Source organism: Rosa chinensis, chromosome 2 (genome assembly GCF_002994745.2).
Source record: "Rosa chinensis cultivar Old Blush chromosome 2, RchiOBHm-V2, whole genome shotgun sequence".
NCBI lineage: Eukaryota > Viridiplantae > Streptophyta > Magnoliopsida > Rosales > Rosaceae > Rosa > Rosa chinensis.
This window is the reverse complement of record NC_037089.1, coordinates 7,056,164-7,080,317: the sequence shown is the minus strand read 5'-3', so window position 1 is coordinate 7,080,317 and position 24,154 is coordinate 7,056,164. Positions and strand designations below refer to the sequence as shown.

The 24,154-nt window shown below is 41.5% G+C and overlaps 2 protein-coding genes and 1 pseudogene across 2 annotated transcripts; 1 reads left to right on the top strand and 2 right to left on the bottom strand.

Moving 5' to 3' along the window:
- Positions 1–14: 14 nt before the first annotated feature.
- On the bottom strand, positions 15–11,227 carry LOC112183564 (U-box domain-containing protein 34-like). Its single transcript, XM_040513211.1, has 6 exons — positions 11,108–11,227; positions 4,156–4,257; positions 3,450–3,875; positions 1,105–1,171; positions 474–1,042; positions 15–355 (listed from the first exon to the last, which is right to left on the bottom strand). Exons 1-6 carry the CDS (start codon positions 11,225–11,227, stop codon positions 56–58), a joined length of 1,584 nt encoding a protein of 527 aa, XP_040369145.1. The 3' UTR covers positions 15–55.
- A 1,110-nt stretch (positions 11,228–12,337) lies between these two features.
- LOC112186362 lies at positions 12,338–13,121 on the bottom strand. Its single transcript, XM_040514056.1, has 3 exons — positions 12,852–13,121; positions 12,649–12,767; positions 12,338–12,563 (listed from the first exon to the last, which is right to left on the bottom strand). Exons 1-3 carry the CDS (start codon positions 13,109–13,111, stop codon positions 12,559–12,561), a joined length of 384 nt encoding a protein of 127 aa, XP_040369990.1. The 5' UTR covers positions 13,112–13,121; the 3' UTR covers positions 12,338–12,558.
- LOC112186364 lies at positions 13,088–16,780 on the top strand (annotated as a pseudogene).
- Positions 16,781–24,154: the final 7,374 nt, after the last annotated feature.

Sequence of the window (24,154 nt, the reverse complement as noted above, 5' to 3'; positions counted from 1 at the left end):
TTCTAATATATACTTCTTTTAATCTGTGATGAATACAAACTTTGAATGCTCATTTTCATCTGAGCATCCAAGTTAAAAATATAAGACAACTATACTCCTGATATGTAGTTTCTGCTTTGGAGAGCTTGCAAGAACTGGTGCAATCAACTCGTCTATCCACTAAGGCAGTAGAGTATGTCACGCTTGACCTCCATTCTTGTATAGCTGAACGCAATGTATGGTTAGGAGTTAACTCTGAATGCTGAAGTCTAAGCCTTGTCAATGGGGATACATTGTGTTTGTCAAGCCATGCTTTGATTGCTCTGTACTCATAAGTAAAGCCATCGGCAGAAATGTGTGGGTCGTCCATGATTTCCTGCATTAACCACAAGATGCATCAAGACAAGCAAGAAATGATATGCATGCTAAAATTCAAAGAGAACGAAAATCTAGAATCCTTCGGTATTTTTGTTTTACTACTCACAATACTTTACCTGAAGTATTGGACAATAGTAGTGGCTTGGTGCATCAATATGGTTTCTCTCAATCTTAGAACTAGGATCTGCAATATCAAGGAGTCTTTTGAGAACTGGCAGAACTTCAGTTTCAAGGTCCGATCTATCCCTGCATCTAAGCTTTGAACACCTTAATGCAAGTTGAGCCAACTCCTCTGTTTCTTCTAGTGGCCAATCTGTGACTGACTCATCTAAAAAGTCGGCAAAAGAACCATTTGCAAGTGCATTTTCCACAATGTATATAAGCCTATTTGGATGCCGTGCTGTCAATACTTGGAGGATAATGACCCCAAATGAGTATAAATCCGATTTGGGTCTAATTGTGCCAGTTCTCTGATACTCTGGATCCATGTAAAAGAGTGTACCAGCAATAATTGATTCTCTGTACTCCGTTATGTTGTCAGGCACGATGTCTGTAATGAGTTTAGCCAGCCCAACGTCCCCAATTTTGCTCGAGTAGTTTCTGTCCAGTAAGACATTACCTGGTTTTAGATCTCGATGCACAATAGGGTCTGTCTTTGAGTTGTGTAAGAATGCAAGCCCACACGCTGTTTCAAAAATTATCCCGTTTCCAAGTTCCCATTTTCCAGGTATTCATAGACCAGGCAACCGATCTCTGGACAGGCTCCAAGAAGCAAAACTATGTTAGGATGATGTAGCTGACTAAGAATTTCAACCTGCAGAAATTGGCAGAGAACATAAGAGACCGTTTACATGTCGAAAACAGCAACTTGATTCATCTCAGCATATACTTGGCATCAACTATTCACTGTTTATATTAAATGCCATAATAATTTCCAACATTACTAATGGACTAGCATTATTAGTAAAGGAATTAAAGACTTTGAGAACTAAAATGAATTTTCATAACAATTTCTGCAGATAAATCAAATATCAAGAACAAATTAACGGGCAACAAAAAACAGGGCCATAATAGTAAAGCAGTAAACCAGTGCAATAAAATGGTTTCAGTATTCCTAATTTAGTTTAAATAATATATAGGGTTAATTACAGTTTACTCTCCTGAGATTTGGAGGTGTCATCATTTCACTTCCTCTACTTTTAGTTTTGACTTTTTACCTCCTAAACTTTCTAATTTCAATCAGCCGTGTCCAATTTCTTCTATTCCGTCTAAATTGGACGTTAAGTCTGACCCTTGAGGGCTAAAATGATCATTTCAACATAAAAAATAAAAATAAATAAATTTTTTTTTTTTAAAGAGTAATTTTTTTTTTTGGGTCTTCAACCTATACACCACAAATTATAATAGGTTTATAAAAACAAAAAAAATACTCTAGGTGGTTAAAAGCCGCTCGCTGGTCTACGATATTTGTGATATATCTCTGTTGGAGGTAAACTTATCCTGAAAAGTGACAGCGGGAGCTGCCCCTGACGGGATTCTATTTTTGTCACTTTGGGCTTGTATTCCATCACTCCCAGTCCTTAGTGACAGAAATAGAATCCTGTCAGGGGCAGCTCCTGCCATCACTTTTTAAGGATAAGTTTTTCGACACCAACAATTGGCGTCGTCTGTGGGAAACACTTATCCTTAAAAAGTGATGGCGGGAGCTGCCCCTGACGGGATTCTATTTCTGTCACTAAGGACTGGGAGTGATGGAATATAAGCCCGAAATGACAAAAGTTTGGGTAACATAGACTAGCGTTCTTTCACATTATGGGAATGGTCAAATTTTGCTGGGCCAGCAATTAAGGCGATTAACTCCGTAGTTAGTATGACGTTAAATTTCAGTCATGAATGCGGCGATTATTACGACAATAACTACGCACAATGATTATGATTATAAGTTCGCAATGAATGACTATGATAAATACGCAATGAATGACGGTCGTAAGTACGCAATGATTAACTGCTATTAGTGCAGCAATAATTATCATTATAAGTGTGTAAATAAATGCAGCCATCAAAGCAGAAATAATGGCGGCTTGTTCCCGAAGTAAGTCATCGCCTATATAAAGAAGGCTCGACGTCTAGGTAATCCATCGAATTCCAATTATCTCTACTCCACAATTAAGAAACGTACTGACTTAGGTATCAGAGAGTTTTCTGCAGGTACCCCCCCTTCTCCTCGAGCCGACGGTCAAATTCCAGGTCAACGAGGGAAGCTACTCGATTGTTCCCGGTCAGCTCCCGCTCCAGTCCGCATTAATTGGTGAGTCAAACTCCTCAACGGAATTTTTCGACACTAACAATCTCCGATAAAGTGAAGAATTTTAGGATATATCTCCAATAAAGTGAAAAAATATTTGTAAAAAATAATTTTACACTTTATCTGTAAATAAATATCTGTATATCCCTAATAAAGTGAAGAAATATCTGTGTAAAATCATTTTTGGTCTACATATTTGTGATGTATTTCCAATAAATTGAAGAATTTTAGGATATATCCCCAATAAAGTGAAGAAATATTTGTACATCCCCAATAAAGTGAAGAAATATCTGTGTAAAATCATTTTTTACAGATATTTATTTACAGATAAAGTGTAAAAATTTTTTTTACAGATATTTCTTCACTTTATTAGGGATATATTCCAAATTCTTCACTTTATCGGAGATATATTACAAATATCATAGACCAGCTAACGGCTTTCAACCACCTAGAGTATTTTTGTTTTGTTTTTATAAACCTATTATAACTTGTGGTGTATAGGTTGAAGACCAAAAAAAAAAAAATACTCTTTAAAAAAAAAAAAAAAACAGAAAGAATTTTTTTATTTTATTTTATTTTTTATTAGTTTTTTATGTTGAAATGACCATTTTAGCCCTCAAGGGTCAGACTTAACGTCTAATTTGGATGGAATAAGAGAAATTGGACACGGCTGATTGAAATTAGAAAGTTTATGGGGGTAAAAAGTCAAAATTAAAAGTAAAAGGGGTGAAATGATGACACCCCCAAACCTCAGGGAGGATAAACTGTAATTAACCCTAATATCTACCTCTTTCAGAAACTCCTCCTTCTCAACTGCATCAGGTCCAAGAACCTTAACAACTACCGGGGTTTGATCAAGACTGCACTTGTAAACTTTCCCATATCCTCCTTCACCAATCACATTAGTCTCTAAGAAGAAGTTTGTTGCTATCTCTATTCCCTTCCTACAGTATCTCCTGTACCTATTGTCACATGAGAAGAGTGCATCAACAAATTCCTTTTTCCCTGTCGACTTTTTCAGGGCATTTAATTCAGCAACTTGCCTCTCATAAGCCTCTTTAGCAAGCAGAACTTTTGCCTCCTCAATCTCTTTCCTGGCCTTCAAATGCTTTGCTGCCTCTTCAGCAGCAATTTTTCTCAAAGTTTCCTCACTCTCAAGAGCAGCATTCACTCTTCTTGCTTCTTCAAGGAATTCGGAAGAAAGTAGTTGGACCTGCAAAGTTGACCATCAACACTGATATAAATCAATAAAAATAGTCTCCACTGTGCTTGATCTGTGATTTTCCACTGTGCTTGGTCTGCCCCAGATCATATTGGTTTCCATATATTGTAGGCATGTTAAAAAAGAAGAAGAGGTTAAACTTATCTTTTTCAAATTTAACAGGAATGTAGTACAACCCCATTACTAGTGCTGTTGTGCAGTGTTCATTGTTATTTTTTTGGTGACAGGTGCTGATCATGTTGGAAATATCTAATAATAGTTGATCTCTCACCTTGCTTTGGGCATGTACCAGCTCTTCACAAGCTCGTTTGTACATGCCAAGAGTATTTTGCAATTCTGCACTCAACTTTTCCACTTCAATCTGCACATATGACTGCAGAATTTATAGTTTCATATTATAAATCATCAAACCACCACCTCAGGATGATAGATGTATCTGCTAAATACTAAAAGTGTAAGATCAAATATGGACATAACACATATCATCATAAAGTAATTGATGATTAGCTTAATATCAATCCTAGTTTAACATGGATACAAACAGTAAATCAATACTTGTAACTTAATGAAGCAGTGTATCTTTCATTAAGGTAAGTAATCCTATTCTTAGTCTGCAAGAAAGACTACAATGAAGTGTTACATTAAGAATCTAACTAGGAAACCTAAACCGATATGGATAGCTTTAATGGGAAGCTTCTTGAGGGTTAAGTCTCCTATATATACAGATGAATTGGTCCCTGATTACTACCGACGTTTTGCATATTGTTCTGTCAATTGAGAAGCAAGTTGGTAAGTAACAGAAGGCCATATTCAGTGTTCGTGTTTGTAGCATAAGATGGAATCCATGCCAGTGATTGCTGAAGGTAAGCCTTAATCCCTTTTATGATTGTGTGCATATGTTGTGAGCATGTATATGGTTTTTAACAATTGGTATCAGAGCATAGGCTCACATATATCAAAATCGTTTTAGGGTTTTGCAAAACAAACATAAAAAAAAAAGAAAAAAAAAAGGTTTTTGCTTTACGGGTCAAGTAACTGACCAAGTCACTGACCATGTAACTGATCAAAGTAAGTTACTTAAGTCGATTGCTGCATCTGGTTAATTATCAAATTCACGCTTCCGCTGTGATTTTTAGCAGCAAATTGGGGAAAAAGCAAATACAAGTTTTTCTGTGAAATTGATTTCGATTCATAGCATGATAATTGAGTTTTTGATTGTGCTCAAGAACAGTAGTAGCATTCCCGGCGTGCGTTAGGTTAGAGTAGATGGTGACCGGATGAAATTTACAATTTCTTGATTGTTCTGTGGTTTCTTGGAATCGAAACAATTTTGATTGTGCTTGAATATGCATGTTGAATTGATTGATGATATGGTATTGTATCTGTGATTGTGTAAAAATTGCATGAAGAACAAAAATCTCCCAGAATTTTTTACACATTATTAAAATTGACAGATATGAGAGCTTAATTTTCTTACAAGGATGAATCTAGGTAGAATATAAAGTTAAAAGCTCATGGGTTTTGTGGTTTTCTGTTGGCATAAGTGATTATGATGCACAAAGCATTCTTCATTGATGTTGGCAGAAAACAATGATCAGGTAACTGACCAACTAGTCAGGTCACTGACCATGTAACTGGTCGGGTCACTGACCAAGTAACTGGTCGGGTCACTGACCAAGTAACTGGTCGGGTCACTGACCAAGTAACTGGTCAGGTCACTGACCATGTAACTGGTCAGGTCACTGACCATGTAACTGGCCAGGTCACTGACCATGTAACTGGCCAGGTCACTGACCATGTAACTGGCCAGGTCACTGACCATGTAACTGGCCAGGTCACTGACCAAGTAACTGGTCAGGTAACTAATCAAGTAACTGATCGAATAACAAAACTGAAATTGTGTTTTGTGTTTTAAAACTATGCTTCAGTTTTATCTTCCAAAGAAGTGGTCAAGTATGGTTTTAGAATACAAAACAGCAATATGCGTGCTTGATGAAAATAAATACGGATACTTAGAAATTTTTCTTCTGTCTAAAGATGTGGATAAATTTCTTTGGATAACTTGTTTTCATTGAACATGGTATATTGATAAAGAACTCCAGGATGTTATGCTTCTGCTCAAAAGTGTTGCTTAACATTATTTTTGGTTATGGACTGATATGAATGCAAGTATGGATTGTTTAGGTTTTCTGTATGTTCTTGTTTTGGTTGCTTAAAGCTAAATAAAACACAGAAAACTTAAAGTTATTTTCTTTACAAATTGAGAACTCACACGAATTTTTGTTTTGCTCCTTAGGTAACTCTTACATGAACTTGAACAGTGTCTTGATGCTAACTGGAACCAACTATAGAGCTTGGCTAGATTCTGTAGAGAACTATATGGGAATGCATGAGAACATAGACTATTGCTTTACTAAGGATAAGCCTATAGAGTTGAATGAAAAGAGCACCAAGAAAGAAACAGACCTTTACAAGAAGTGGCATAGATCCAATAGAATGGCTAAGAACCTCATTCGTACCTCTATGTCCAAGACTGTCAGAGGAAGTATAGAAGAGCCTGAGCTAGCATCAGATTTTCTAGAACTCATAGGTGCTAAGTTTAAAGAAAGTGAAAAGGCAGAAGCAGCTAGACTAACCAAGGAGTTTCATGATTTGAAGTACATGGGTTCAGGGGGAGTTAGAGAACATATTATGAAGATGATCAATATAAATGGCAAACTCAGGGAGCTCTTGATGGGGGTTAGGGATGAGCAGGTAGTGCATTATGCACTACATTCCTTGCCTAACAGTTTTAGTCATCTTAGGACCAGTTACAACTCTCAAAAGGGAAACTGGACTCTAGATGAACTTATATCCATCTGTGTGGATGAAGAATCTAGGATCAAGGAAGAAAAGGAACCTGCTACAACCATCAACCTCATTGAGAAGCCTAAAAGGAAAAAGCCCCAAAATAAGCTCAAGCCTATTAAAGCCATAACTAAGAGTTCAACAGCTGTAGTGGCCAAGGAAAATAGGCCATTTAGGTTCAAGTGCTACTTTTGCAAAAGAGTAGGACACATGAAAAAGGACTGCACTGGCTATAAAAATTGGTTAGCCAAAAAGGGTAAGATTTTTTCTAATACAGTTTTTTCTTTAGAAATTAATCTTATAAATGTTGAACCACAGTCTTGGTGGATAGATTCAGGCTCACCTATTCATATTACTAATTCTTTGCAGGGATTCATAAGGAGGAGAATCCCAAAAAGTGATGAAGTGAACCTGTGTGTAGGCAATGGCATGAGAGTGGCAGTCAAGGCTATTGGAACCTTAAAGCTCGATTTAGGATTAGGAAAATTGTTAGTTTTGGACAATGTTTTTTATGTACCTTCCATGAGAAGGAATTTGGTTTCGGTTTCTCTTTTAGTAAAATCTGGTTGTAGACTTGTTATGGATAGTAATGGAATTCTTATTTCTAAAAATTCTGTTCAAATTGGTTCTGGTGTTATTATGAATGATTATTTACAGTTAAATTGTTCAATGGCTCAACAAGAAATTTTACTTGTTGAAAATAACACAAACAGTACTAACACTTTAACAGGTGTTAAAAGAACCAAACTAAATGAAAAGTCTGCATTTTTATGGCATAGAAGACTCGGCCATGTTTCAAAAGAGAGATTGAAAATTTTGGTGAAAAACAACATCCTAAATGAACTTGATTTTTCTGATCTAACAGATTGTGTTGAATGCTTTAAGGGAAAAATAACTAATACTAGAAAGAAGACTGCATATAGAAGCCAAAATTTATTAGAACTCATACACACTGATATATGTGGACCATTTAGGCATCAAACTATCTGTGGGAATGTGTATTTTATCACATTCATTGATGACTATAAATTATATTCTGCTCATCATTCACCTAGAATTTTTGAAACACATCAAGTAAAGTTTCTAAGTGAAAAAGTTCACAATACAAACCTTGAGGATTTAACCTCAGATTTTGAGGAAATTGTGTCAGATGAGAATATAAGTGTAGCATTGCCTTTAGAACAAGATGTAACTGATCATGTCACTGGTCACGTAACTGACCATGTCACTGACCAAGTAACTATACCTGGTCGAGTAACTGGCCAAGTAACTGACCATGTCACTGACCAAGTCACTGACCATGTCACTGACCAAGTCACTGACCATGTCACTGACCAAGTCACTGACCATGTCACTGACCATGTAACTGACCAAGTAACTGTGCCTGGTCAAGTCATTGCTCATGTCACTGACCAAGTAACTGTGCTTGGTCAAGTCACTGCCCATGTCACTGACCATGTAACTGACCAAGTAACTGTCCCTGGTCAAGTAACTGACCACGTAACTGGTCAAGTAACTGAACCTCACCATCCTCCAGTGGCTCAGCCTAGAAGATCACAGAGAGCAAGAAAACCAACTTATGGGGGGAAGAGAGTGACTACATTGTTTATCTGCAAGAAGCAGAAATTGAAATGGACTGTGCAGAGGACAATGATCCAACTACATTTAATCAGGCCATTGAAAGTAGTGAATCTCATCAATGGCAGCAAGCAATGGAAGCAGAAATTAATTCCATGAGTCAAAATGCAGTTTGGGAATTAGTTGAACCTGACCCCAACCAGAAGCCTATAGGTTGTAAATGTTTTTTTTTCAAAACCAAAAGAGATGCAAATGGCAACGTAGAGAGACATAAAGCAAGATTAGTTTCCAAAGGTTTTACACAGAAGGAGGGCATTGATTTTACTGAGACTTTTTCTCCAGTTTCTACAAAAGACTCGTTTAGGATAATCATGGCTTTGGTGGCTCATTTTGATATGGAGCTGCACCAGATGGATGTTAAAACAGCTTTCTTGAATGGTGAACTAGATGAAGTGATTTATATGAGGCAGCCAGAAGGGTTTGTACAAGCTGGAAGTGAAAACTTAGTGTGTAAGTTAAGAAAATCAATTTATGGCCTAAAACAAGCTTCTAGACAGTGGTACAAGAAATTTGATTATGTGATTTCTACTTTTGAATTTACAGAAAATCTTGTTGATGAGTGTGTTTATTTGAAGACTGTTGGGAACAATTTTATTTTTCTGGTACTCTATGTGGATGATATACTTTTGGCTAGCAGTAACATTAAATTGCTTAAAGATACCAAGAGTTTTCTGTCAAGGAATTTTGACATGAAAGACTTAGGAGAAGCATCCTATGTTCTAGGTATTGAGATTAAAAGAGATAGGGCACAGAGACTACTTGGTTTGTCTCAACAGAATTATATTACCAAAGTTTTAAAGAGATTTGGTATGGAGAAGTGTGCAGCTGGAGAAGTTCCCATGTCCAAAGGAGATAAGCTAACTAAGAAGCAAAGTCCCAATAGTGATGTTGAAAAGGAAAATATGGAGTCAAAGCCTTATGCCAGACTTGTAGGAAGTCTCATGTATGCACAAGTCTGCACTAGGCCAGACTTGTCTTTTGCAGTAGGGATTTTATCAAGGTTCCAATCTAATCCAGGCCATGAACATTGGGTAGCTGGGAAGAAAGTGTTGAGATACCTGCAGAGAACTAAAAGTCACATGCTAGTTTATAGGCAAGTGGAGGATCTGAAACTCATTGGATTCTCAGACTCGGATTTTGCAGGGAATTATCCAGACTTCAAGAAGTCGACTTGTGGATATGTGTTCATGCTTGCAGGAGGTGCTATTGCTTGGAAAACCATGAAACAAACACTTGTTTCAACTTCTACTATGCAAGCTGAATTTATTGCAGTATATGAAACTGTGTGTGAAGGACTTTGGATTAGGAATTTTCTCATGCAGACCAAAGTATTGAGTCACATTGTGGCAGACACACTTGTGATTTATTGTGACAATGAGGCTGCAGTTTTCTTTAGCAAGAACAGTAAAAGGTCAAATAATTCCAAGCATATTGATCTAAAGTATTACAGTGTTAGAGAAAGAGTAAAGCATGGTGAAATAGCTGTTTTGAGTATTGACACAAATTCACAGCTAGCAGATCCTTTCACCAAGGCCTTGTCAGTAGCAGCATTCCAGAAGCATACAACAAGCATTGGAGTTTTAGCTAATCTAGATGCTTAGGTTCAGTAGAGAGTTAGAGCAGTTGGAGCAATTTAAAATTTTAAGGTTCTTGAGTTCTTGTATTTTCAGTTGTGATATTTTTGACTTTTGTTTATCACAACTTATTTGTAATGGCAGTTTGTTATTATCAATAAAATTTCGAGGTATTTCCAGTTATGATTTTGCTGCAGCTTTATTGTTTTGTTTTGGAAATTATCATCTTGTTTTGAATATCATACTTGCTATCAGATGGCTTAAATCATGTATAGCATGATGCTAAGGTTCAAGCAATAATTTTAAGCCATCAGTGTTCAGTAAATTTGCTTTAGTTTCTGGTTTTAGAAACATAAAGTAGGACCTAATATATGTTTACTTGTTGATACACATTAACATATATTGTATCACTTCTGGTTTGACATATGTGGATTGCAGGAGCTTATGTTTGTGGTTTTGAAACTCTGCATTTTTGTTAAAATGTATATTGTTTCTTGCTCTGCATAAGTAACTGTGATCTGACCATGTTGGAATGGATTTTCGATTTGAGTTTGTTATCTGGCGCGCACTTCAGTAAGTTAAGTAGGTTTTGATGTTCTTTGGTGCAAATCATCGAGCATGATATGTGTGAGTCCAAGGGGGAGATTGTAAGATCAAATATGGACATAACACATATCATCATAAAGTAATTGATGATTAGCTTAATATCAATCCTAGTTTAACATGGATACAAACAGTAAATCAATACTTGTAACTTAATGAAGCAGTGTATCTATTCATTAAGGTAAGTAATCCTATTCTTAGTCTGCAAGAAAGACTACAATGAAGTGTTACATTAAGAATCTAACTAGGAAACCTAAACCGATATGGATAGCTTTAATGGGAAGCTTCTTGAGGGTTAAGTCTCCTATATATACAGATGAATTGGTCCCTGATTACTACCGACGTTTTGCATATTGTTCTGTCCATTGAGAAGCAAGTTGGTAAGTAACAGAAGGCCATATTCAGTGTTCGTGTTTGTAGCATAAGATGGAATCCATGCCAGTGATTGCTGAAGGTAAGCCTTAATCCCTTTTATGATTGTGTGCATATGTTGTGAGCATGTATATGGTTTTTAACAAAAAGAACATCCAGCTCTTGGTACAGATGGTCAGCATTATTCACCTGCTCAATGTATGAAGAAATTGAGGAACTTCCACGCTGGAAAGAAATAATCTGAAGGTTCTCTTCCAAGTTCTGATGATTCCTTTCCTGATCCACACTAGCATTTGCAGGACACTGCATACGTGTAAATGCTTCAGAAGTTATATAACTAAGATCTGACATTGACGGTGCTCCATAACCTTCATTAACTGTGGATACTAGGTAGGAAGAACGACTTCCAGTTATCCCTTCATTCATATCTGAGGAAAACCCCCCATCTTCTCCTCGAGTAGACAGCCCGTTAGCAGTACTAGACTCTAAACATGACAAGAAAAATTAAGAACATTACAACTGCATCAACTATCAACTAAAAAAGAATCACTTGGTGTAACCTACCACAAGCAGATGAGGAACTAGCTGATTTTGTAATAACTCTTTGTTTCGAAACGACATGAATATCACAACTCTCGGGAGCACATTTCAGAACAACTGTCGGTACATCTGGTCCCTTCAGACAAGTCATGAACATAAACTTAGCCTCAAATCATCGAAAAGAATGTCACTTCACACAACAGTAAAAATGTCAAACCATACACATATAGTTAAAACTAGGGCTGCCACTTGGTTTGGTAATTACCAAACCGACCGAATACCAACCGATGTTTTAAGTTTGGTAAACCGACTTTTTGGTAACAGAGACCGATAAAACCGACATCGAAAATTACCGAAAAAGTTGGTTTGGTTTTGGTAAATACCGAATCTATCGATTATCTAAATATTAGCTTTATATACTATGGTTTTCAATACACATACATGTATATTAAGAAATAAACATAAAAATTTTCATAATAGTATGAACATTACTACATATACTACATTAATAGAACATGTATTTTAAGTAACCTAGTCAAAGATGGTTAAATAACCTAGTTTTATTGAAAATGACTCAAACTTGATGTCATATATACAAAAGAAATCTATAATTAGGAGATGAGTACTAAGTTTACGACTATAAAATTGAATAACCTAGTTTTGTTCGTTCTAATTTTAATTACAAAGAATTAGTTGTTCTAAAGTTGGTAATATCGAAAACTGAAATACCGAATTTGGTAGTTATGATTAAAAACCGAAAATTTTGGTTGGTAATTGGTAGCTCAATTTTGAAACCGAAAACTTTGATTTTGAAGTTGGTAATACCGATAACCAATTTGAACCGACCGAATGACAACCCTAGTTAAAACCTTCAAAATCATGACCCTCCTAAACACATTGCCCTATATGAGTTCATTGTTCTAGCAAAAGAACATCAAGATAACTACAAGAATGCCCAGCACTATAGAAATCAAAGAATTATATACCTGGTTATGTAATTAGAATTGCTAGAGCCCAAAACTAAACAATTGATATCAGACTGAGATAAAAAGCTTAGAATCCCAGTTGCAGGAACCTCATCCTCCTCCAATACCAATGTTTCAACCTACAAAAAGTTACTGATCATTATGATTACTATACACTACAGTAAATTTGAACAGAACCCATCTTCATATAGAAGATAAATTCACCTGCTTTGACTTGCATAGCTTTTTGAATGGAGTAAAAACCTCCTCTTACTTGTCCTTCATGTCCTTTACATACGTCGCCACCACACCCTCGTCTAGCTCCGTCACCGGGATGCGATCTCCTGCTGCACAATACCACAGTAACAGCACCAAAGCAACGAGAGCAGAGCATGAATTCAGTGAGGGAGAGATGGGAAATATTTTACATGGAGTTGGAATTGAAGTGATTCTGGGCATGACGTGGACCAATACGAAGCGATCGGCTGTGGGCATGAGATTCCCCACCGCCCACCTCACGGCGCATCGGCTTCCGTTTCCGTCGCCGCCGTTGACCGCCACCGCCACTGACGTCATCGTTCCCCAGAGCGTTTATGGTGGTCGTGGCTGGGTTTGCTTTTGTCTTTATTGAGAACTCTTTTTGAAGTTTGGAGCGTTGACTAGGACTTCGATCTGTCGTGGGTTTCATATGCTCTTTCACTCTTCAGCTCCGAACACTAAAACCCAGTATCACAGAGAGAGTTTGACTGAAGCGTTCTTCTGTTTTTTGGCTAAAGACTCAACCTTTTAGCTAAAACCATGGCTGTCTTACACAGCTGCGCGCCTTTTCTGCAAACTCCGAGCGTTTCCTTATCCTTATTTTCCCGCCAGAAACACTGCTTGCCGCTGTTTTGGGCCATCAGAGGTCCATTTCGGAGCTGTTATGGTCAGGCCCAAGACGAGTGTATTGGTTGCTAAAGCGGGTCGGGGTCAAAAGTTGAAGTCCCAGGAAAAGAGTGGAGGAGAAGATGGAGGCTTTGGTGAAGATGGGTTTTCGAGTGGGAGTGGGTTTGTGGGGAGAGGAGAAGGGAAGGAGTTCGATCGAGACCCTGAGTTTGCTGAAATAATGGGTGCTTGTCTTGATGACCCACAAAAGGCTAGGTCCAAGGTGAGCCCTTCCCCTGCAACATTGAGCTTTCTTGGTTGGGAATGATGGTTTTAGTTTGTCTTTTTTACAGTTTTGGTTTTAAGTTTTGAAGGGTTTTTATGTGTGAGTTTGAAAGGGTTTGACATGATTGCAGATGGAGGAGAGGTTGAGGAAGAAAAGGAACAAGATATTGCTTACAAAATCGGGGTCAGGGTAGCCCATGAGAGTGGTATTCAATGATTAAGTTCAGATGATGTAGGAGCAGAAAGCAATTCGTTCTTCTGAGTTTTAGTCCATTTTCTAGCTTGTACCTTCTCTGACTTTTAACATAAGCAAATGACATAATGGCTCTTCAGAATTTTGCGAGTTTCTTTTAAAATAATCAATATGAGCTTTCTCTTCTAGGAGAGAGAGTGTGTGTGTGTGTCACCTTATCTATTGCTATTCCTTTTGCGCAATACGTTATGATTTCAACAAGAACTCTTTGTTCTCATGCCTAGAACTAACCTCTACCAACTAATTTCGATTGGTCATGTATTGTTTTGTCAAGATATTAGTCTTGTGTGCTCAATCTCACAGCTATAACAATGAAGGTCACCAGTGCATCTCTTTTTAAAACTTTTTCTTGGCTCTTGGCTCCTGCTCTACCAGCTTTGGTTTCTCAAATTCATACATATGGTTCGAGTTCTACAACATTCCATTGGAACAAGATGCTTCCTTAATCTCGGATGTAAGAAACTCATCTTAACTTGATACTACATCCCTTAGTGAATGATATGAAGTAATTTCCTTTAAAAAAAATGATATGAAGTAATTTAGTTGATATGTGTTGTGTCCAGACTATTCGATCGTGGCACATTATTGGAAGCTTGGGTGGATGCAATGCAATTCCATGAATATGCAAGTAAGATTTCAATCCATCTTTTTAAGTAAAAATTTATTGTAGCTGGTAACCCATGCATATATCATTGATGACTTTATAGCAAGTTTCTTGCTTGGACAATAAAATGCGAGTTTTTGAGTTTGATCCCTATGGACTCACCCACTGAGCTGTTACTCATGCAGTTGTCACAATCCCCTTTGGATAAACGACCAAGTTATGATCCCATTCAGGGAGCAAATGTGACACGTACCAACTACATTTTACAATATTGGAGATCTTGAGACTCAAGTAAACTTGGGACGTGTTTGGTATGTAGCTCATCTTGAATTGTGGAACTGTTACAATCCTTTTCAGGCTTTATGTTGATAGTTAGTTATATGTTAATTCTCTTATACAATTGGAGACAGAAGCGTAGATGGTTCTTACTCACCTATTGGATATATTTGTTGATAGGGTGGATATCGGTACTAAAGAGCCACTGATACTGGATGTTCTGATAAATGCATTGACTCAGAGAAGCTCCGAGTTTTTTTTTTTTTTTGATTAAGTAGGAACAATGCATTAAAAGGCAACAGCCCATAAAGGGTACAAGGTCCATAAAGGACAAGCTCTCGAGGGTGTTACAAAAGCAGCCCTAAAACTAGGAAACGTAGAGTAACAAACCGAGGCCCAACACTTTGGCCCAGTCCATGTCCACCAAGTCGAATCAAGAACCAACCGCCGCCCAACTCTACCGACAGCAATGGAGCGAGGCAGCAACCAAAATCTGCAAGAATGATTCATTTGTCGAAATCGAGCCTCCGAAGATCTCTAGTAAGCAAATCTAGATCTCCATCTATGTACTCCCATAAACGTAAATCGACAGAAGGTCTCCCAGAAGGAGGTCGAACCGAGAAGCTCAACCTAAGTTCTCGTCGTCGAGGTTCCCGCCGAAGTGCTCCGTGAAAGAGAGTCGGAACGAGCTAGCAGCCAAGTATTCTTCCTTGTCCCAAAAGGAGGGAAGCTGCCAACGGAGAAGGAAAAGGAGAAAGTTTGCAGCCATTCACCAAGAGAAACGATCTCGCCAAGAAACCAAACAAAGAGGAAAAGAAAAACAAAGGTGAGGGAGGTATAGGGATGACCATGGAAGGAGAGCAGTAAGGATCAGTAACAAAACTCCGCCCAATTGGGGGACTGGGTAATGAAGGAAGTAATTCCACCGCCAACAAAACTCCGCCCAACTTGGGAAGGTCCATACAAAATTGTAGAAGTCGTTACACCCGGCACCTTCTACTTAATGGACAAGGCTGGCGTCACAACGACCCACCCTTGGAATACCGAACACCTTCGGTATTACTACAAATAGTCATGCCACTACCCAAGAGCATCTTGGCTTAGCTAAATTTTTGTTCAACATTTAGCTAAGAGAAGCTACCCAACGGGTACTACCCCGCTTTTGTAAAACACTGATCAGTCAGCTATCAATGAAACGAGGAATTATTCAAACCATTGTTACCAAGTCTGGCACTGAGAGCAACTGGCAACGCCAGCTAGGGTTGGGCAGAAACCGACTCAAACTTGGAAAACCGGCCGATCCGACCCGCAAAAACGGGTCGGATACCAAACCGAAATGAAAAAACAATTGAGGAAGAAGTAACCGACCCGCACCGTTTTACTTCGGATCGAAATCGGGTTTGCTATTTGCACCGACCGGATTGAAACCGATCCACCGAATTATTATTATTATATCTCCATTTTTGCTTTTGTAGTCAACTTGACCAGGTCAAGTAGTATACATTCTCTAACCCTAACTCTTTATTCCATTTCAGTTACTTTTTTCTCTCTCTGCAGCCGCACTCTCTCTCTCTCACCCTCTCATTCTCGCTTTCTCTCACCAACCCCCTCTAATCACAACAGCCTCACTCAATCTGTATTCGACAACAAGAATTCAATCTGGATTGTTTGTGCATGATTTATTGATCATCAATAAGAGTGTCAGGTTTCATACAAATCTATTGGTAAGTTTCTATTTTTTTTAGTATAAATTGGGTATAGATCTGGGTTTTGATTGAATGAATATGGTGTTTTCTTTCTAAGAATTTGGGTTTGATTTGTATGCTATTGACTGAATGAATTATGGACTTAGTGTTCTGATTCCGATATTGCATGTCTTCGATTTAGGCTTTGAATATTACGCTATTGCTTGTGTTTGATTAAGGATTTGATTATTAGGCTATTGAGATCATGATCTGAAATTTTATGTTCTCATACTTTTGTATCTTGATTTGTAAACTAGGATCGGTGGTTTTCAGAGGTATCTGCAGTCCTGTTCATCTACCGGAGCCAAGAGAAATGAAGCTGGGAATTGAAACACTATCATCGAGCATTTAATATTTTGTTGTTTTTGTTTTAATTAATTAACTATGGCACTTTGATTTATTTGATCTGTAATAAGTTCTTTAGTTCTTGTTAGTTTTCCCAGATTGGTTATTGTTCATATGAATTAGGTTGAAGAATTGGTGTTAATTGAATTCTACAACTATTAAATATGTCGCAACAATTGGGCTTAAATCTGTTAACTAAATATGGAACTGGGACTGGATTTGGACAATTGGTTAAAATAAAGTTATAAAAAAATATATAAATTAGGCCCATTAAAAAAAAAACCGAAACCGAACTGGACTGAACAGCATTTTTGGCCCAACCGAACATATCGGCCCATTTGAAAATGAATCGGGCCGCAGTTTGAGATTTGGGCCAACCGAAATGGACGGTTCGAAAACGGGTTGGGCCCAAAACCGAGTCGGCCGGAACCGTGCCCACCCCTAACGCCAGCAATAGTCAGCGGACCACGTCCGCTACATCGTGCACTTGGACCAATCTTAATTCCTTTAATGTTTCATTGATTGACAAAAGAAAACTCAAGTCAAAACTCTAGCGGTACAGGCATATCATGACAACAAAATTTCCAAATGTCACTTCATATACGTAGGGCTGGGACTCCCCACCCAAAAATATTCATTACATAAAAAAATTATTTTTACGCCTCAGCGGCTACAAAAAAAGGGGGAGCTCAACATTAATTTCAAAGGTTGGCACGACTGCCATCAACATCTTCACCTTCGACATGTGGTGGCGGATGTAGGCGGCTTGTTTGGTCAGACCCTCGAGCGGTGGGACTGGGAGTCTCTATAGTGCCATCCGCCAGGGTATGGGCAGCCAGAAATCCAGCACGGGACACCTCCGACTGAGTGGGAGGAGGGGTCCGCTGAGAACCATCCACCGGACGCGCGCCGCTTTCCCCACTACCCGAGCAAGCACCGTCAACTTGAGTAAGGGCCGCACCCTTCACCGGCGGACCATTCTTAGCTGGCGGCACTGCGGGCGTGGACACCTTCGCCCACTCAATGGCGCCCTTCTGCCTCAGCATCTCCACATTGGCAACGGCACCAGCCTTCGCTGCCTCAGTCAGCGCCTTCTTATATTCTGCCGACTGCTTGAATGCCTCCACAGCGGCGGCCGCAGCACGACTTCCCTCAGCTCCCAGGCAAGAGACTTCACCCTCCAACCTCTTCACCTCGGCCAGTCTGGCGGCAGACTCCCGCTGAAGGATCTCAACCTTCTTATCCTTGGCGGCCACCCGATCTTGCAACAGGGACACATCTTGCTCCAGCTTGGAGACATGATTATTCAGCTCCAGGTCCCGCTCAACGGCGACGGCCAACTTGCCACGGGTATCCGTTGCATCACAGTCAGCCTTGGTCAGACGCCGCTCCACGTCCGCCAGCCTGTCCTGGGCCTCCCCCAGCTCCCTCTGAAGACTCGTCACCTTCTCCCTGAGCTCCCGCTCGACCTGAGTCTGTTTCGAAGCCGCCAGGAACATCTCGTGCAGTCCAACAGAGAGATGCCCAAAGGCCGTGCTGAAAGGCGATTGGTCAACGGCGGTTGAGCATACAATCCCCTCCAGGAGTCCGAACCCAAGCCGCTCGCAGAGGTGGTAAAGAAACTCCCGCTCATCGTCATTCAAGAACTCTGCGTACGCGGCGAAAGAGTCCAGGTCGCTCGCGGGCACCTCTCTCTCCGCGTCCACGGGAGCCTTGGACGGAGCCTGTCGTGCCCTCTTCTGCTGACGGGCCCCAATGGTTTCCAGATCATCCTCCTCTTCCCCGCCAGAGTCATTTTGACGGCTCTTTCGCTGAAGGACCCGTGTGCTTCCAGTGGGAGCAGGCCTCGATCCCCTCAGCGGCGGCTCCAACCCCGCAATGGTGACGGTCTCCGCCGGCCGCACCATTTTCTCCTTATGTGCCCCACGCCGGGTGGCAGGCGCCCTCTCTTTCAGTGGCACAGCTCCACTAGCCATACCAGTCCCCGCCTGAACGACGGGCGTGCCGTCGCTATCAAGATGAGAGTGGTGCGGCATAGGTAGCACCACGGGAACCTCGGACTGACTTAGCGCCAGTGTTTTCGGATCAACAACCGTCTGCTGAGCCGCCAGCCTGGAGGAGTACATGCTCGCCAAAAAATCATCGATCTCAGCACGATCCATAGCTTTAGCAAAGGCGTCTCGGCTCGCTTTGTTACCCGGCGGAGTTTCTAAATTAAAAAAAAAAAAAAAAAAAAAAAAAAAACGACTTAGCCTGGGGCAAACTTAACTAAGGCATACTGTGGCGGAAACTCCTTACCAACGGCACGAGTCAATTGTTGATCAACCAACAACTCCCACCCAGTGAGAAGGCGAAGGTCCAGAAGATTGCGATTCTGCCAATAACTTCTGATACGTGCCACGCGACACTTTTCTTCACGAGTCAGGTTATAGCGTAGTCCCGCTACAAAAAAAAAGTGAAGTAACCGTTAGTACAAACTACAATGACTCACAATAAAAATCACCAACTTTGGTCAGCGGAGACCGACACAACCTCGGATAGGCTGAAACTCTGACTTAATCCTAAACGCTGGTTCCCCCTCACTGGATCCCGCTTGGTAATCCCACCCCGCCGTGGCAATATAGAAGGTACCCCGCCAATAGGACATAGAATCCTTCATGTTCTCAACAAGCTTGGGCGCCCCCTGGCGGCGACTCAAGTTCACCTGCCCTCGGCAACCTTGGCGCTTCACATACACTAGCTCGTAGAAGTGTAACACCTCCGCCACAGTTGGCCCCTTACAACTGGACAAGTGCCATAGCGAGTTCAGCGCCATCATCAACCGCCACATGTTGGGACAAATTTGCCCAAAGGCAAGGCCAAACTCGCACGCTAGAATTTGGAGATTTCGCAGTAGTGGCAACGTCACTCCTTGGCGGAAGATCGCCTCGTGCACGGCGGCACACCCAGCTGGCAGGATCGAAGCCTTTTCGTCCGACGTCGGCGGGCGCAACTTCACTACACCTGGCAGCCGAAATATCCGCTTCAACCGGTTGACGGCAGCAACGGTCATCGGCCCTCCCGCTTCGTCGACGGGTGTGCCGTCACGGAGGACCCACGCTGACTCGGTTTCCTCCCCACCCAATTCTCCCCCACCGGCGGAGCCGCTAGCATCACTATTACTTGCCAACCGCTCCTCACGCCTATTTCGGGCAGCGACGGCCTCCTCCGCCCTAGAACTCTCTGGACGGGAAGCACGGCCCATGGCTACCTCCCAGGGTATAGTTTGTAGGGCTCGATCTCTAGCAGTTCTGGTAGTGAGGTTCCTGCACGGGCAGACGGACGCAACGAGTCAATAAAAATTTTATCCGCCACGCTGAACGACACGTCAGACCCGGAGTCCTCACTGCTTGAAATTTCTACGACGTTAGCCATCCCAAACCCTAAAACCCAAATCAGTCAATTCACACAAAATCTAACCTATCCCTGTGTCAGTTGCATCAAAGAACATCAACAACAAGTACCCAAAAAATTCCAAAACAGGAACAAAACGCACACTCAACCCAGATTCGACCATCTACCAAATCCCTAAACACCAACTCTCTGCCAAACATTGTAAACCTACCCCAAACTTCACTTTACACACTCGGAACACCGGGGGAGAACAGATCATACCCTAAAACAAAAACAGCAAAACCCAGAAACTGGCAGTAAACAACACAGATCCAATGAAACAGGAGTGGAATTCGAGATGCCAACCTCAACACAAACTCTGGTCCGATCGAGAGCGCCTGTCTTCACCTGTGAAGATTTCGTCCCCCCAGGTTCGATAACTCCACAGAATCGTGATGGTATTCTTCACAAATCGCAGACGAACAGAGCTTGACGACAACAACTCCGGTTTGAAGTTTTCGCAAAAGTGTCAAATCTCGCTAAGTTCCACCCCTTTTTATGTCAACATCAAAGAATTCTAGGCCGTCCGCTAAAAAATGACATTACGCACCAGCCGTACACGTGTCCCACGTCTGCACGTACTCTCCGGATTAACCGAGGCGTCGCCTCGGTTACAAAATCCATAATTACTCGCATTAATGGCGAGAAGACGGGCAGCCTGAGGAGACACGCCTCCACACGTTAACCCTTTAGAGACCAGCCACGTATCGACCACCTTCAGACGAAGCATGTAATGGAAATAACTGGCAAAGGGGAAGATTGCCAAAGGGACGAAGTCTCCGCTAAGCGAAACTCAACTAGCGGAACTTCTCCCTCGTCACCTTCCAAGGGACAAAGTCTCCGCTAAGCGAAACTCCGCTAGCGGGAACTTCTCCCTTGTCACCTCCCAAGGGACGAAGTCTCCGCTAAGCGACACTCAGCTAGCGGAACTTCTCCTTTGTCACCTTCCAAGGGACGAAGTCTCCGCTAAGCGAAACTCCGCTAGCGGAACTTCTCCCTTGTCACCTCCTAAGGGACGAAGTCTCCGTTAAGCGAAACTTCTCCCTTGTCACCTTCCAAGGGAGGAAGTCTCCGCTAGCGAAACTTCTCCCTTATCACCTCCCAAGGGACGAAGTCTCCGCTAAGCGACACTCGTCTGGTGGAACTTCTCCCATGTCACCTTCCAAGAGACGAAGTCTCCGCTAAGCGAAACTCCGCTAGCGGAACTTCTCCCCTGTCACCTCCCAAGGGACGAAGTCTCCGCTAAGCGACGCACTGCTAGCGGAACTTCTCCCTTGTCACCTCCCAAGGGGCGAAGTCTCCGCTAAGCGAAATTCCCCTAGCGGAACTTCTCCCTTGTCCCCTTCCAAGGAACGAAGTCTCTGCTAAGCAAAACTCCGTTAGCGGAACTTCTCCCTTATCACCCTGCAAGTAACGCAGATTCCGCCACACGACAAAACCTGAGGCGGAACTCCCTTCCCATCTTGCAAACTGCGTACTTTGCTGAGCACAACACCGCTCACTAAGATACCGCTAAACACGTCTCCGCGACGCTGCTTCCTGCTTACTACCAGCGGGGGGATTTCCGCCAGTGGCGGCTCCCGAGGCAACGCCTCATTCTGAGGACGACGGCCACGCAACGTTACAGTCAGATTACGTCCCTCCGAGACACGGGGACTTGTCAACAGTCTACGACGGCCCTGATCAGGCACGTTGACCCCCGTCACTTGGGTACTGAAGATTGGGCTTGCTACCTAACACCCTTTGCTCCGTGCAGCTCCCCCACAATAAACAATTTACTGACCATCCGGAGGTCCATCTTCGTTGGGGAGTGGGGGACTCCCTGGGGGGCCTAGCAGGGGCCCACCCGAAAGGGTATAAAGCGTTCGCTCAGTAAATCCATGGTTGACAACTCACTGACGCTAATTATGCTGTTGCAAGTCGGGCGGAAGGTGACACTTCAAACCACTGGACAACTCCCCAACCAAGATTGCCCTCCTTGACTGGGGACTTGGGGACTTGTACCTACATGCGCATTTGCAAGCATAATTAGCTATAGTGAGCCACGCTCATGGTACTGCTAGAGGTACAGACTCCCACCAAAGGAGTGAACTACGGATACACGGTCAGGAAAGTTACCGCCTGAGCCTCGGACTGCCCCCAGATCACCGCCGATGCGCTGCCACGCGCAGTGCCAAGCTAGCATCAGAAGCTCCTGACGCTGAGAATTGAAGCACATTAGTCCCACATCGAAAACAAGGAAAAGATCAGCCTTCTCCTTATCTATAAAAAAGGTTCTCTCCTCTCTCCTCATTAATTACGCATATTTTACTACTCATTTATTGTTATGCTGTCTATATACATCGACTGACTTAGGCATTGGAGAAGTGAAAACCGCCCAATGCGGTCTCCCTCTGACGACCTGTCTTTCATTTGACAGCTAGCGAAGATCTCCAAGTCCTCAGAGTAGCGGTCCGCCCACCAGACCAGCGTTGAACGAAGGTTCGGCTACCGCCGGTCTTCGAGCATCAACATTAGCGCCGTCTGTGGGAATCCTTGAACAAGAGGTCATCTCACCACAATTACCATGACTAACGGTAGCGGGGGAAACGCTGAAGAGTAGGCGGACTAATCCGCCATTCCCTAACCCACCAACCCAGCGGTAGGCATTAACCGCGCACTTTTCTTTAGTTTTCCTTTTTTTCTTTCTGATTTTTCTTCATGTATTGGCTTGGGCGGATCTAGGTAGTGGCTTGGGCGGGCTCTAGCCCGTCCGAGATTTTTGAGCTTAAAAAAAAAATTACATGTATACTTAATTGGGTATTGTCCATATTGAAGCCTAGTCCCCAGTCCCGAATCCAGAACTCTACGGCCTATTCGAACTGCCGAACTGGAGAATCGTCTCTCCTCCTCCTCTTCCTCTCGCCTCTTGCAGCTCTGCCCTTCTCCACTTCTCTCAGAGATCAAGACATCAAGTTGTATCTATTTATCTTAGTCTCCCTCTTCAATTTGGAGCAATGAATTCAATGTAAGTTCAATTTTGTTTAATTGAATCAATTCAATTTGGGACAATTTATAGGGTTAAGGAGTAATGTGAAATTCAATTTCGTAGGTTGTACTGGATTGAAGATTTTGTGGATTGAAGAATGAAGGTTGCAGTCAAATTCTCTTGCTCTGGAAATCTGGTATGCAACATTCTCTCCGTCTCCTTGTTCTACAAATTTGCAATTTATTGTTTAATTGATGTGGGTAAATGGGTTTAATTGATTTCAAAACTTATCAAGGTCGATCAGTGGGTCTTCTTTCTTTCTGCTGTGCAATTGTTGTGGGTTTAATTGATTTCAATGCTTCTCAATTGTTGATTTGTTGTGCTATCTCATAATCTCGGCCAGAAGCTTGGCCTCATTCGAATGCCGAGTAATCAGTTCAAGTTTATAGAGTTAACTTTGCAGATTGGGGTTGGGTTTATTTGCTAGCTATTTCGTCCTATCCATAGCTTTATATTCTGAACTCGTCATTGTTTTGAAAATGGCAAAGTACTATATTCAGGGTACTTAGTGGTAGGTTTATGCATTTTTTGTTTTTTGTTAAATTGTGAATCACTCCTTGTGTAATTTTGAGGCTCATCTTCACTTCTTCAGTGGGTTTAATTAAAGTATAACGCAACAATTGTTGTGCTAATGAGTAATCAAGTTTGGGTTCAATCAAGTTGTATAATGATGCTATGCTAATCAAGTTTGGGTTTAATTAAAGTGTTGTGCTAATCAACTTTGTGCTTCAAACAGGCGGCTTGTTTCTGTCTGTTTGTTTAATTGTGAATCACTATGAATTGGAACTACGAACTGGAACATAAAGTGAATGGCAAAAGCTTGAGTCCATTATTAGAGTAGCTAAAATTTTTTTGTTTAAGAAATCCAAGCTCGCCCAAGGTTTAATCCTAGATCCGCC

Coding starts and splice junctions, on each gene's coding strand:
- LOC112183564 (XM_040513211.1), bottom strand. CDS start 11,227: ATGCAGTGTCCTGCAAATGCTAGTGTGGATCAGGAAAGGAATCATCAG. Junction 4,258..11,107: donor TTTCTTCATACATTGAGCAG/GTGAATAATGCT, acceptor TAAATTCTGCAG/TCATATGTGCAGATTGAAGT. Junction 356..473: donor ACTATTGTCCAATACTTCAG/GTAAAGTATTGT, acceptor TGGTTAATGCAG/GAAATCATGGACGACCCACA.
- LOC112186362 (XM_040514056.1), bottom strand. CDS start 13,111: ATGAAACCCACGACAGATCGAAGTCCTAGTCAACGCTCCAAACTTCAA. Junction 12,768..12,851: donor CACTTCAATTCCAACTCCAT/GTAAAATATTTC, acceptor ATTGTGCAGCAG/GAGATCGCATCCCGGTGACG.